The sequence below is a fragment of the Balearica regulorum genome, chromosome 14 (genome assembly GCF_011004875.1).
Source record: "Balearica regulorum gibbericeps isolate bBalReg1 chromosome 14, bBalReg1.pri, whole genome shotgun sequence".
Classification (NCBI taxonomy): domain Eukaryota; kingdom Metazoa; phylum Chordata; class Aves; order Gruiformes; family Gruidae; genus Balearica; species Balearica regulorum.
Window position 1 is genome coordinate 13,046,327 of NC_046197.1, and position 15,103 is coordinate 13,061,429.

General features: G+C 47.1%; 2 protein-coding genes across 5 annotated transcripts in view; both read right to left on the reverse strand.

Annotated features, from left to right (window-relative positions):
* Positions 1–1,724, reverse strand: part of CYFIP2 (cytoplasmic FMR1 interacting protein 2) — a 55,258-nt gene extending 53,534 nt beyond the window's left edge. For 3 of the 4 annotated variants that reach the window (XM_075766192.1, XM_075766189.1, XM_075766191.1), the window contains exon 1: positions 1,556–1,711. The gene's annotated coding sequence lies outside the window, so the exon portion shown is untranslated. Of the gene's footprint in view, positions 1–1,555 lie in introns of all 4 variants that reach the window. The other variant, XM_075766185.1, reaches the window with a different exon arrangement.
* Positions 1,725–4,547: 2,823 nt separating this feature from the next.
* Positions 4,548–15,103, reverse strand: part of ITK (IL2 inducible T cell kinase) — a 34,324-nt gene continuing 23,768 nt past the window's right edge. The window contains exons 9-17 of the mRNA XM_010303517.2: positions 14,891–14,970; positions 14,119–14,255; positions 13,261–13,335; positions 12,429–12,600; positions 11,515–11,731; positions 10,707–10,771; positions 10,500–10,618; positions 7,675–7,832; positions 4,548–7,129 (exon numbers count right to left, since the gene is read on the reverse strand). Of these exons, the coding sequence (XP_010301819.2) occupies positions 7,058–7,129; positions 7,675–7,832; positions 10,500–10,618; positions 10,707–10,771; positions 11,515–11,731; positions 12,429–12,600; positions 13,261–13,335; positions 14,119–14,255; positions 14,891–14,970 (1,095 nt within the window). The 3' untranslated portion in view covers positions 4,548–7,057. The remainder of the gene's footprint in view (positions 7,130–7,674; positions 7,833–10,499; positions 10,619–10,706; positions 10,772–11,514; positions 11,732–12,428; positions 12,601–13,260; positions 13,336–14,118; positions 14,256–14,890; positions 14,971–15,103) is intronic.

Genomic DNA, 15,103 nt, shown 5'->3' on the forward strand with positions numbered 1-15,103 from the left:
ACCGCTGACAGTTAAAATGTTTCTTGGGAAATTAAATCATACAGGACAGCATTGTTAATAGTTTGCCAATTATTGATCTTCCAAACCAATCTTCTTATTTTTCATGCAAAGATGATAATTGTTTGTAAATAAAATTATTATCATAAAATCAGCATAGTCTGCTTTGCTGACGAGACCCTGGTCAGAAAATGGAAGATTGTTCCATATTCCTCGAGCTTCATTAATAACAATTAACTGTACAGAGGAAAGGAGAAAAGAATCATCCTTTGCAGGGAATCACCCTAGAATTATACGGCTGTGACAGACACCAAAACACCGGGCTAGTCACCCATCAGTGACTAACCCCAGACAACTGTCATCATGCAAAACATGAGGGTGCTTTTTCTTCCAGTATCGGTGCAGGGCAGGAGGGGCGCAGAGCGTTTAGCGACTCAGCCTAATTCTTTGAGATCTTTGTGATCCAATCCCCCCCCAGTCAGGAACCCCCCGTGGAAAGCGGCAGATGGCGAAGGGGGACAAGTTCTGCTGCTGGCAGTGTGTCCTCTGACAGCACACACAACCGTCACCCTTCCCCCTTCTCCAAAACAACCCTGAGCAGGCAGGGAGGTTTTAGTATGTGCCTCTTTTCCTTCTCATTCCTTCCCGGTCCTTCCAACCTACGGAAATTGCCTGCAGAACCCATCCATTGCTCCCCAGGTGGGATGTGCTGGCACCACGCATTTCCAGCGTCCTCGGGTGGAAAGTTCAATACAAAGAAACGCTTCCCGGGGCGCACCTTGCTCCTGAACGGCCTCACGCACGGGAAACCCGGTGGGTTTGGAAGGGAAAGGTTTCGCCAACTCCAACCGACGCCAAAGCACGAACCTGCGGCCGCAGCTCCCAGCCCATCGCTACCGACCCTGGCTCAGACCCCGTCGCTTCCTCCTTCTCCCTCCTCCCCCACGGACACCATATTTTCACGCCACGGGTGATCCGGGCGCTGGTCGGGAGCCCCCGCTGGGGCCACCTTCAGCCTCCGACCCGCCGCCGCCGCTCCTCCATCTCCTCCATCCTCCCTTCTCCCTGCGCCAAGCATCACCCCGACGCCGGCTCGGCTTAGCGCTGCCGCCGCTGCCCGCGGTGGGGCCTGCAGCTCCCGCCGGGCCCGGGGCTCGGCCCCTTCCCCCCGTCCTGGGGGCGCGGAGCCGCGATGCGGGGATGGGGGGAGCGGGGGAGGAGAGGGGGATTTGCGCTATTTTTTTCCCCCGGCGCCTTGCGGTGGCTGCGGGGAGGCTGAATGCTGCAGGTAGCTCTAAGCATTGTGGGATACATCCCCGCACATCCCGGCCTGCCCGGGCCTCCCGCCCTCCCTCTGCCCCGGGGCGGCAGCACCTGCCCCGCCGCTGCCCCCCCGCCGTCCCCGCTACGCCCGCCCGAGGCGGCCGGGGGGGGGCACCGGGTTCGGCGGCGGCGGGCGCAGCCCCGCGCAGCCCCGGGAAGGGCGGGAGGGAGGGAGGGAGGGGGTGCGGCCGCGCAGCCCCCGCGCAGCCCCCGCGCCCACCCCCGCCCCGCTCACCTGGCGCTCCGCGGGGTGCGATGCTCCGCTCCGCGGGATGCTCCGCGCCGCCCGCACAAAGAGCAGGAAATGGCTGCAGCAAGTGCACTTCCGCGGCTCTCCGCCGGCCCCTCCGCACGGCGGCGGGGGGAGCCCCGGCCCCCGCCGCGGGAAGGGGCTGGAGCCGTGCGGGCGGCTCCTCCCCCGGGCAGCGCGGGGGATGCGCGGCGGGGCCGGGGGCCGCATCCCCCCCCGCGGCGGGGTCTCCTGCCGCGGCCGCTCCGCTGGGGAAAGGATGGGGTGGCGGCAGTGCGGCGCCGGCGGGGTGGGGAAGGCCACCAGCCCCCCCCCGGGTGTACGGAGGGGACAGGGCCGGGGGCGGCTGCCGCAGCCCCCCGGAGGCCTGTCGCTGGGTGAACGCGTTCGGGTCCCTGAGAAGGCAGGTCCCAGCTGGCATTCCCCATCTCCCTGCTGGTGAGCCTGCTGGGGTCTGGTATTCAGCCTCTCTTCCTCTCAGAGGACCGGTGCCATCGTTAGGTTTTACCTACCATTTTAACGAAAGCCCTGTTTTACAGAATACATATAAAGCTTTGGATCACGGAGTGTGTTAGGCACCAAAACCAGAAGGTGATGCCTTTGCTGAGAGCTCCAAGCCTCTTCTGAGTCAGCACCGCATCTAAAAGATCTTCCTTTTGGCATTTTTGGCATCTGGCATTTCCTCAGGGACAAGTTTCTAGTCCTTCTGTTCATGCTTCTTTTTAAAGCTCCAATATAGCTCTTCAGATTTACTGTGAAATCCAAACTGGACCTCTTACAGCTTTCAGAGGAACATCGCCTTGTTGTGATTGATAGAAACCCTGTACGTGGCCCTCATTCATTTTTCTGCAGCCCTGTCAGCTTCTGATGCTGTTGTCTGTTTCTTTGTTGAAAGACATTAGTGGATACCCCAAAACTGTTGAAAGTCTAGATACAGGTCTAGATATACTTCCTTGGTGCCCCTGACAGTGTCCCTTTCCTGAGCATCAGCCTATGCTAAAAATGGACTGTCATCAGACCCCTCCTGCATTAGTGACCGCTCCTGAGACCTTAGGGACTGCTGCTCTGTGGTCCGTGCTAGTGTGGGGCTGAGCCTGCTCCCATGGGTACGTGTTGGCTCCACAGGGAAGCTTGGACATCGGGTTTACACTGTAGCACTGCTACTCTAGGTCGAATGGATGCCATGGGCTGAAGGCACTGGGGTCTGCAAAATACAAATGCAGCAAGACAGTCTTAGAAATGGTCTTAGAAATTACCTTTGTTTTAATAAACAGGACCACACCTGAAAAAAATCTATTAATAGCATCTCTCAGAGTAGATTCCCCTGCACAGCATTTCTTTCTTTCTTTCTCTTTCTTTCTTTCTTTGACTGGAACATTTTGTAGCCATCATTCCTCTTTTTACCATTTATTACTTGTCAGAAAAAATAAGTAAGTGAGCATTGTTACTGCAGACCCAAAAGATTTAACAGCTAATTCTGCTCTGAGGCTGTGGGTGAAACAAGGTCAGCTTAAGAAAACTGTGGCAGTGAAAACTGCTGTGGACTATTTTTTTGCACAGTTTAATCTGCTTCTGTTATCAGCCAGGCTCAGGGTGATGGGAATTCCATCAATGTTACGGTATTATTGTAATTTTCTACTCTATGTTGTCTTAGATTATAGAATAGTAGAATGAGCTTCTCTGCAGTTGTTGTGTGGATCTCTCAGGGAAGAAAGGCAGCAAGAGGCAGGCCCCGTACAGCTACAGGCGCAGGAGTGTGTGCATCAGCTGGTTATGTGTGGAGGGGCGAGATAACACGATGGTGGGGTGAGCTGAACAGAAGAATACACACAAATTTGAAGTGCCCGCCAAGTGAGATTTAGAAGAGCCATCCACCTGAATCCTGCTGTGCTGTAGAAAGAAGCGTTCAGAGAGGACGAAACCACATAGAAACATGTTCACTAAAAATGTTTCAGGAGATTCTAGATTTTTTTCAGGCCTGATTTTAAGGTAATTAGTCACTGGCACAAACACCCGCAACCCCCACTTCCCCAGAACGACCAAGTCATGCCCAGGAAAGAGCTTTTCATGGCTAACATTGCCGCGCTCCAGCCCCTGGTCTCCACTGAGAAGCACCAGCTGCTCTTTGTAGATGTGGTTAGCGCTTGCTGCTGTTCCCTGCTGGGACGCCATCGCAGCAGCAGGTCGGGGACGTGCTGGGACGGTGCTCTGGGCCTCGGCTCCAGCCAAACGCGCAATGTAGGCAGAGCCGTGCACCCACCGCCTCTGATAAGCAGCAAGCAAAAGTAGGGACACGCACAAACTCCCACCTTTCTGCAGTACAGCCGAGCAAAGAGGGTCAAACTGGCAAAGGCGTAATGGTTTAAATGTTCAGCACGTTGCAGATACTTCCCAAGGAGACAGAGAAGGGGTATTCAGAGAAGGGTTATTCACTTTGCGGCAGCAGACAGCTGATATTCGCACTTCGACTTTGTGGAGAACATCTACAGTTAAGCCATGTGAAAGGCACAAGCCAGAACTTGCCATAGAAGCTGCTGTGGTGGGAAAAGACCGTGTTACAGTGTATTAATATGCAATTATCGCAGTATGGCACTGGCCTTTTGAGATTCCTGAAGTCCCCTGTAAATAACTGTGGGGTACCATCCTTCGGGAGCACTCAAATATTACTACCCCCATTTTATGAAGATTCAGAGAATTTAAAGCCACCACAATGGATGTTTAGACTTAAAAATCTATGTGTCCATATAGTAAATTACCCAATTTGCAGGGATTCTGAATACTTCCCACCCCCAGAAACCCAGCACATAATCTAATCCCAGAACACAGCTATAGTTCTGGGGAACAGAGATATTTCAGAAAGCCAGAAGCAGCCTGTTTGCTTCTCGGTGGGGAGAATTTGGAGGAAGAGCAAGCTGTATGATTATAAGCACATGAGGATTTTTTTTTCATTTTTGCTAACATACAGTGAAAGCCACAGTTGGGACTCCATGATTTTATTGTTTGTAAAAATACATATCATGTACATAGAAATACTGCAAAAGAAAACTGAACATAAAACATCACATTATTATTTTGTGCAACTAATATTATATTTGTGCAACTAGCTAATAAATATTACACTTACACAAATATAAATATAATTTCAGAAACATTACCTGGCGGAGCAATTTAATAGCAACCTCCTCAAGCTTGACAGGCCCCTCGTTCCTCCCAGAACGGAGGGGGCAGCAAGCCAGAAGCTTAAATTTGTGACCCTGCAAATACCCCTGCCACAATGTCTGTGCTCAGGGAAGAATTGTTTCAGAGTATCCTGCGGTTGTACGGATTGTGGACGTGGTTGTCTAAGTAAGTGCAATGGAGATGGGGAGAAAATATGGTTATGGCCAGCTGTCCTTAGCTGTAGATGTGCAGTTTAACATGGTTAGGGCTACTGAAAACTTCAGTGGCTAAATGCCAAATTTAGCATCACCAGAATGTGACAACAGGTCAACTCAGACTAAAGGATGAGAGGGATAAAGAGAAACTGAGCTTAAATTCACTGTAGGCAAAAATTCTAAATCTGTTTGTAGATGCTCATATTCCATGTATTGGTTCAGACTACCAAAAGATTTTGGCAGCAATCCTGATTTGAAGGTAGCACTCTGATCCTGCATTTAGGATTGTCAACCTCTGTTCTGAGTGTTAGGATTCTCCTTGCCTGGGAGAGTTCTTCTGCATGATATTTGTAGGAGTAAACCAAATAAAATAATGTGGAATCAAAGCAAAGTGGGAGGATGTGTAAGGCAGAAAATAATGCCTTGCCCGTATCCATATACCTGAAAAGATATTCTGGCTCATAAAAGCTACCCTAGAACCACGGGTCTGAAAAATATCAAAAATTAAGCCTCCTTCTATGAAGAAATATTTTGACACAGGATATGTGAGATCACTGGATTACATTATTTCCTTGTTCCATTTTTGTGGGCAAACATATTTGAATCTGACTTCTGTAATGACAGGAGAGGTTGCTGCTGGAAGTTTGCATCTTGGAGTTTTTGTAAACTGCTGTCACATAAGGTTTACGTATGTTCTCACCTGCCCAAACAGAGAAGCGTCCAAAAAAATACTGCATGTATACACATTTCATCTGTGAGTCCTCATGACTTCTCTAGTAATTGGTAATGCTAAGCAGAAAGTCCTGATCTTATTTACAAATTCTGCAGGACACTAACACACACTTTTGGTTTTGTGATCAGTTATGCCAAAACAGTGTCTCTTGCAGCGAAAAAAGTAGATTTTCACTGAAGTACCAGGAGATGGGTTTATACCTTCTTCTGCTGTCCCCACTCCTCGTGGAGTAAGTGCCCAGGCAGACCATTCACATGTGACTTTTTCTTTGATCAGTCCTTACAGGATTCACTAGTTTATTCACAGAAGAGATGGAAAAGTCTTTACTTGTGATGATTCAGTTACTCTTTGAAGTAGGAGAAAACTCTTCTCATTATCGCTGGGGCACTGAGTACATACTCTGCATATTTTCTCCTCATGGCTACTCTTCTGAGCCCTCCGGCTCCTTCCTTCCAAACACACGAGTTCAGGAGAACGTTCCTGTGCCTTTCACAGATAATCAGGTCCTAGGATCCTGTCTTGTCCTGCACTGGAGACACATAGCACTCTGCTCTGCTCAGTCCTCCAGACTCAGTTCAAAGCAATTGGATTGGGATCAAGATATTCTGATGTAGAAAGACTGAAGAAAAAACTAATACAAACTTTCAACTTTGACTCCCCCCTCCAAGAATGTCTCCATTTGCATCAGAGAGTGCCATTTTCCCACTCACTATACAATGCAATTTGAGAGAATTTCAAGACCCTTCAACACATTGCATTTTCTCTTCCTTCCTGACAAACTTGCATCCACACGCAGACACCTCATCAGCTTACCGGGTACCTGGTATGCCTCGTGCAAAGGGAGAACAAAACCGCCTTGAAATATGACCATCGGAAATGCAGTCACTAAATCCAGCCTGTTCCCCTGTGTCCCAGGCTTATTCCTCTTCAGAGCTTTCAGGTCCAGCCCACTCTGAATTCAAGAGCCATGGAAATGTCTAAATGTTCCTCCTCAAAGACAGGGTTTTTTTTTTCCCCAGGGAAGACCTTAATTAGGGAGTTCACAGAACCGGAACAGCAATGTCAGATCTCTGAGTTTTGAGGCTGTATCTTCAGGAGAAATACACGTGCTGGATTGTGTGGTTCAGGACTCTGTGCTCAATTTGCTTGTAAGATGCAAACTACATTCTTGGCCAAACCAAAGCCTGTGTCTGTCTGGGCTCTGGAAGACCTGGGGATATCTTGTTTGTCTGGAAGTACCGGCCTCTGCCCTCTCCTTGTCCTCAGGCATATGGCAAGTGTCTATGGTGAGAGGATTCCTGTTAATGCTTTGTGTGGGGAAAATCCAGCCATCTGCCCTCTTGGGACTCTCTCAGCTTCGCTTAGCAGCCAGTGCCATGATTACAGATCAAACTCAGAGATTTCACTCAACTGATACAGCAGAACAGAAAAGGATGGCCGGTCATCTTTCCTCTGAGCAGGGGAGAGAAGGGAGAGGGAGAACATTAATGTCAGCTTGAGAGGGATGGCAAGGTTAGGGAGGAAAACCTTGTGAAGAAACTGAGTATTAACAAAAATACAATCTTGTTACAGAGAAGGTGCCAACGGAAGAACGAGCTTCCTTCTGTGCAATGTTTCTTTTCTACTAGCAGTGAATTTTGCCTAGTGGACACTAAGTACCTTGTAATGGGTTGGCTGTCATTTTTACCATCACTATTAAAACTCAGCCCCACAGATCCGTACCTCTCTCAGGAAGCAAACTGTTGAATTAACTTGAGTTAGGTGCACTACATAGACTTCTCAGTGAAGTCAACACACTCTGTAGAAACAGCAGCTTAAATAAAAGCTAAAGAGCCTAGAGTTTGCTTGCTAGCGCAGATGACAGCTACAAAGTGCTTCACCTCCAGGATTTTATTTTGTGTTAGCATGTGAAATGTATACCTCTCTCTCCTCTTAAAAGTCAAGGGGAAGAGAGCTCTTGCTTTTGGGAGCTAGGGCTCTCCCAACAGAATACTAACCATCCTCCAGCAGTGGCTCATGACCTCATAAATTGCCTTGGAGGCCAGCTTGGGTTTGTAGAGCCGAAATCCTGCATTGATTTCTTCCACCACTTCTCCATTGGTGCGGTTCTCATAGGGGATTTTACCTTCACTGAAGACCTCCCACATCAGCACTCCTAAAGCAAACGAATGAGAAAAATCACAAAGCAGCAAATAAAATCCTCAGCAGGCCCATGGCCACATTCCACCTGCTCTTCTCTGCAGCTCAGTGTTGGTGTCTATTACCTGAAAAAGCATTTTCACTCAGATTCTCAGTACCTATCTGAAAAATCAGGCCCTAACACAGCTGTACAGTTTGAGGATGCCAGATAGGATCTCTGCCGGGTACTGGACTGTGTACAAGTACCAGTCTAGATCACTGCAAGTTTGCCTTCTCTGCATCCTACTTCATGAGTGTCTAGCATGACAGGGACATCTTTCCCCATGAAGTCTAAGTGCGTTACATGTCAGAAAGCAGAGCAGTGTCATATGTCTTCTCCCAAACAGTGAAGAAGAGGCAATGCCTGTGCATGTACTCCATCCAGATGTGTAATCTGGGAAAAAGAACCCGCTTTTTGTCACTGATTCAATTTATCTATTTTTGCTTCCAGTTATTCACATACAAGAGACGTGTCACTGATGTTCCTGCCTGCAGCGTGTCCTAAACAGGAATCTGCTTGTGTTTTTGTGAGACTCAGGAGCAAGAAAGCAATATGAAGTACTCCATTCCTGGTAGACAGCTCAGCCTCAGTACTGGGAACTCCTCGCCTGCAAAATGTCCCAGATGATGTGATTCACTGGGATGAATTCACATGCAATGACAGTGGAATTTCAAAGAATTGCAGTACATTTTTCCTTTTTTCCTAAAACAGTCAAATGTTTTCCTGTGACTACTGTTCAGAGCAGTACAGAAACTTGTGCTTCTCTAGTGTGGTGGAAAAGAGACAAGCAAAGACAAAAAGACCGTGGAATACATTGCGGTTGGTCACCACATCAAAGAGGCTCTGCAAATGGAGTGAATGCAAGGCATCTGTGTTGTTATTATTAGGTTTCATTTCTTTGGTCACCTAATATGACTGGCTTGGTAAACTATGTTCACATTGTATTAGAAAAGGGAGACAGACCAATAGACTGATCTGAAATAAAGTTGTGTAACTCCACAGTGAACTTTGCTAAACAGTGCCTGCTTTCCAGCTTTGCATCCTTCAAATAGGAAGATGCATAGGGATTGCAGCTCCTCACCGATGATATTGGCTCTACTGAAGATAAGCAAAGCAGTTTTACTCCCCCAGTGTGCAGATTCCTGCACTGGGAATTTCTCACACCCATCGTGTTCTCCTGGGCACAGCAGGATTTCAGGCCTGGCAGAAGAGATGAATGGGCTGCAGAGTAGCGGAGCAGAAAGCTTCTCACAGTCATGAGACCATGACATGACAGAGGAATCCTCTTATGCAAACTCCACTGGATGGGGAGATAACAGGTCTGACAGATGTACTACACTGCTGTCTGCACATTTCACAAAGGACTGACCAACACAAACAAAGCTCACCGGTATTTCATTCAGCCCTGAAACTGGAGTGAGCCAACTTCACCAGGCTTGGCTCGACTGTAAATCAAACTGAGCAGCCTTTTTGGAAGCATCTGGCTCTCAGCATACAGGCCAGTTTCGATTTGTGAAGCAGAACATTCTTACCAAAGTAGTATCTCTCCCCACGTCACTGCCACTTTGCTGTGAGGTGTCAGAGAGAGCTCCACGGGCAAATGTTGTCCCTTGTTATTAGGTGGTGAGTGCCGACAGCCTCCTCCATATGCCAGGGGACACAGAAAGAGGAATGGTGCTCTCAGAAAGATCTCTGGGTTGGGTTCACAAGGGCAGCTGCATGGGTCTAAGCACCCAGCTCCCACTGTGCTGCTCGTAACCCACCACAGGACTGCAACAACTTCAGCCAGCGTGAGCTCCGCAGCAGAGCACGGTAAAGGGAGAGGGAAGCACAGCATTCACAAGTGCAGACTAGCAAAGGTTATAATCCTGCATTATTTACTGCCAGGCCCGGAGCTGAGTGGCACCCCATTGACTGTGTGCTGTGCACAGCACACTGCACCGATTCATCCTGCAGTACCACGATTTGCATGCTAGCTGGAGATGGGCCAGATACATTAGTGTGCCAGATCAACAGGCCAGGGGATAGCCTTTGTTATCGCCAGTACCGATGACTTTGGGCAAAAAAATATACAATGGCTTTCTTATCTATGAAGGCCCAGAAGGGAGACCAAAGAACAGATGCAAATCATAAAACAATGCATTGGGGAGCAGGAAATGAGGTGAGAAAATGTGAGCAGTGAAATAATATTTTCAGATTGGCATAAAGCAAATGGAGTCAGCAGAGCAAACTTGGAAAGGCGGAGGGTTTGAGTGAAGCATCAGTGCTCGGGACTGACATGCAGAGAGATGGAGTGCCTAAATGTCTTTCCTTTCCGTATACAATCTCGTCAGTGACTCTCCAACCTTTTCCTGGACACTCCTGTTATATCATCATGAAACAGAGTTCATTATTTGGTATTATATAACATTGCATGGGTATAATACATTAAGTTGGCAGTATTTGCAGTGTTCCAAAGTGTCTAGGTAGTTTGCTATTCTTTCCTTTCTTTCACTTAAATGACTTAGGCTTGCTTTCCTAAGCCATTATTCAGGCAAAACACGCTTGGAGCCCAGAGGATGTAATGTTTAGGACAGTTTACTTGAGGACTGAGTCTCTAGGTTTTTCTGAGAATTTTTTTCCATTCTGACAATTGATTCTTACCAAATGACCAAACGTCAGATTTGGTGCTATAGTTGCTGTAGGAGAAAACCTCTGGAGCAGACCACTTGACTGGAAACTTGGTACCCGTGGAGCTGGTATACTGATCGTCAAGGACAATCCTGGAAAGGAAAAGAAGGGAGCATGCTGAGTAACACCGCTGTCCCATGACAGCCCCGCAGGGAGTGTGCACAGCCTCAGTGACATTACCTCGACATCCCGAAGTCGGACACTTTGACCACGTGGGATTCCCCCACCAGGCAGTTCCTAGCGGCCTGCAAGAAAAGAAGGTGCAAAAGCAGGAGGTCAGAGCTGAAGGACTATCATCACAGCCACTCAGTTGCTTTTATCCTGGCAGAGCAGATAGTGCTTAAAAGAAAGAAGATCAAAGTGACATCACACCATACAAGGAGGCCGAAAACTTGAGGGTCTCATGTTTTCTGTACATTTTATGGCCAGCATGCTCCTGTTGCCAAGAAAGCTATTCAGCCATCAGTCTGACTTGCAGGCCCTTGTTGCCCAGAAAGGGCAAGACTCTAAAATATCTCCAGCTACCCACAGTCCTTGCTCCCCTAAAAAAACCAGCAGCAGTGACTCATGCAGATTGATTAAACACCATGTATTTAAAAGTATTTTTTCAGCAATGCACGTTTATGCATATGTTAAAACAGGTCTTTTTGGCATCTTCACTGATTTTAGACATGCAGAGTGGTCAGTCCCTGGGAAGTGTGGGAGCTGGGGCTCTCGGAGAGCAAAAGAGCCCACTCAGAAAAAGAGACGAACTGTATGTCCTCGTTTCTTCTCTCCTGAACAAAATCAAGGAAAATAGATTAATCAGCGCTCCAGGGGATGCTTTTTCCCCCTAAAGTACTGATGCTGCTTCTGCAATAAAGGGAGATACCGGATCCCCTGTCAGCAGATAGGCAGGAAAAGCGTGAAAGCTGAAATTATGGAAGGGAGAAAGCACAGGAAAAAGCCCAGCTGGAGCAGAGAAAAAGTCTATGTGGGACCAACACACCAGGTCTCTGTGGATGACAGAGTTTTGTTCCAGATAAGCCATTCCTTCGCACACATCTTGGCACATCCCCAGCAGGGTTTCCTTTGAAAAACTGCCCCGCTGGCTCCTGAGGTAGTCAGACAAGCAGCCGTTCTCCATGAACTCAAACACCAGGCAAATGGGAGCGTTCTCAAAGCACACGCCATAAAGCTGGACTAGCTTGGGGTGAGACAGCTTCCTGTGGGATAAGGAGGGAAGTTGTAAAAGCGGCTGAAATAAGCTCAGTGCCTTCTATCCTTACAGCAAGTGTTTTATATACGGCTGCCTATGTGCAGCCCTCTCTCTGCAAAGGCCAACTATAAAAGCAGAAAGAAGAAAATGTGTAGACCAAGCCTAACGTCAAGTAGCACTAAGTATCATCCCATTTTAATGGTAATGGTTGGCAAAATACTTTTCTGCATGGAAAATCATCCAATCAAACAAAAAAATCCATTTCTGTCTACTTTGAAGGGAGGGAAATGTAAAAAATACAGTCAGTAAAACCAAAGAGAAATATTCTCAGTTGTGCAAAACAAAAAAATTCTGCAGGTAGGGTTTTTCAATAAAATTTCCCTCAAATTTTGTGAGTTTTCTTCCTCTAGTTATTTTTGACAAAAATGCTTCTCTCTCTAAAACACACCATCAATTACCCTGCCCCCCAAAATGGCAGAAGTCTGGAAGACCATTCTGGATATTGGCAAACTTATGAGCACATTAATTCACCTACACTTTGAATTGCTTTCCTTCGTAACCACCAGAGCTCACCAGTCTGTCTCTCTACTATTTAGATAGCGCATAATCCAAGATTAAATTCCTGAACATTATCACAACACTTTGGTTCAATCTATCTTGTGAATCCTACAGGGTCTGATTTTCTTGGTGAATCTACTACTTACATCAAGACTTTAGCTTCCTCAATGAAATCCTCTTCAGACATTGCTCCTTCACGAATGGTCTTTATGGCTACTTTTGTCTTCTCCAGCAAGTAGCCAAGGTAGACCACCCCAAACTGACCACTGCCAATTTCCTGTACACGGGTGAGCTCAGAGGGGTGAATGACCAATTTTCCTGTTGATCGTAAGGGAGAAAGAGTAAGGATCTAGCAGTAAAATGTCAAACAAAAGGCTTTTGTGGGTTAAACGTTGAGGCAGGACTTGGAGCGAGACTTTCTGGCTCTCCTTCAAATTGTCTGTCTGACCTTTGAGTAAGAATAACAACATCCTCTTTCTTTCCCCATTTGTCTTGTCTATCCAGTTCTTCAGAGAGCATTGTTTCTATCATGCATATGTGCACTACCAAGCACAACGTCGTTTTGAGTTTCTTTGATGTCTCCAAGAATTACAATAAAGATGATACCAGCAAAATTCTGTAGACAACTGTAGGCAAATGGAGGCATCTTTCAGGAGGGACTCAGCTTTCATCAAGTTATGCTATGCTCCTACTCCCATCACCTTCGTCCAGCATTTATTTTAGTATTTAATGTTGACTTCATTGAGACCCTGGGGTTCTCATCACCTCCCTCAAGGCACTGCATGATCAGTTCATTCAATTATCAATGGTAATGACAAAAATGATAATCTAGTGAATAGTGCAGTGTAAAGATCTGAAGAAAGCTATTTATTGTGGCGATAGTCACATGAATATTCATCAGTATCCATGAGGATATTCAGGATCACCCAGCTAACCAGTGAGGAGTGTGATTCCCATATAGTCATGAGAGTACCATACCGTAGCTCAGCCCTGCAGTGATTGGGGCCTTTTTTCTCCAAGAAGAGACTGCATACCGCAAACGAGTGACAAGACCTGAATAACAGAGGAAAAGATGGGTTCCAGTTATTGTCACAGTCCTGGGAAGTGTGGCTGTTACTACCCCAGAAGGCAGTCTGGATACTGGAAGCAGATTTATTGTACTGAGCTCCCAGCTCCACTTGAGGGCAGCTGAACCTCTATTCAGACTGCAATTTCCTGCCTGCTAAAAGGAAGCCAGTTCTGAGCAGTTTCAGCTTATTTCCCATTTTCGGTCTGTCAGCAAATGTGAGCTGTGAGTCTCTGTTAGCTCTGATGAAATTCCAAATTATACCTTTTATTTGTAGGGTATTTTTGAAACCCAGGTTTTCCCTTGGTACTCCTGGACTGTAGGGATGGGAGTCTTTGGTGACTCCCATGTCTGCCTATGGATCCTGGCCATCTCCCTAACTTTGCGTCAAATCAAGGCCCAGGGATATATCACCTCCTGGGCAAGAAGGCCCTGCAGCGTAATTCAAACCAGTAGCTTTTCCTGGCAGTGGTGACACATGCCCATGGGCTCCCGGGAATGAAAGGGCTCTCTATAGTATGTCATTACGGCATCTGTGTTGGTCATATCAGCCTTAGAAGGACCACCAGAATGAAGATGTAATGCTGGAAGTTGGCCCGAGATGTTAATTTTCCTGCCATCCAAGTGCCAGGATAAGTGGAAGAAAAGGTGATGCCATTTAACATTTCACTGTAAGGGCAGAGGGCTTGGCAGCCTTCCTTCATGCAAAACAGTCACCTGGCTGCGTGGTGAAACAGTAACTTCCCTGGTCAGCATCAGCCTTCACTCACCTCCTGCGTTGTGCTGGTGATAGTTGATGAGTTCAGGGATGCAGTCAAACACGTGCTTTTCTGCCAAGTAATATCGCTTGGGAAAGTCAGTTGTCTCATTGATGTGATAATGCTTTATAACGGGATTGTTATCCGTGCTGAAAATGAGGAGGTTTTCTTTGAGAAAAACTAGGTTGCAGCAAAAAGACAGGAATGCGGGGTATAAATGGAAGAGCAGCAAGTGAGCAAAAGGGAGAACCTTCCTTATGGAGAACAAATGGGAGAGGAGCAAGGAGTGAGCTGCAGTTGCTAATAAAAACTGTGTACTTATATGTTCTCCCTCTCGCTCCTAGATGGTCTCATCTCTAGAAAGGCTGAGGTTTCCTGATAAGAAACTTAGAGTACTAAGTTTCTCTGCCTCTTCTTTCTGAAACAAAACTTTCTGCCCCATCACTGAAACCCTTTCACTAGTCTCTGATGAGACTGGCATATAGTCCACGTTGATCCTACCAACACTTCAGCTGAGGGGACAATTTCATAAAAATTGCAACCCCAGTGATGTCTAAGGGACTATTTATAGGCACATATTTGGATGCAGGGAGAAGTGGAGCCTTTAATATACTTTGCGAATGGCAGCTAACTCTTCTGCCTTTTTTGGAAGTGTTTTCCTCTATCATTTTCCTGAGCCTTCTGCTCTCTCTTTATAATGCCAAAACAACTACAGAGATTACACTCTCATAGAAGCCATTTCATTGATGTAATTGATGTGAAAAGCTGCTGAGCTCAGCTGTACCTTAATGCTTTGGTGAAAACAGAGACTGTGTACATGCCCGGCTGCCTCGAATCTCTCACCATGAAGGCACCTTCCCTTCCCTGTAACAGGAGCAAAGGACAGAAAACTGGTTAGAGACGTAATGGAAGAAAACAAGTGGTCTGGGGGCAAAGGTCTGCTTGTTTCAGCCCTGTCTACTGCTCAGTCACAAAGATGTGCTAAATATGTGGGGAA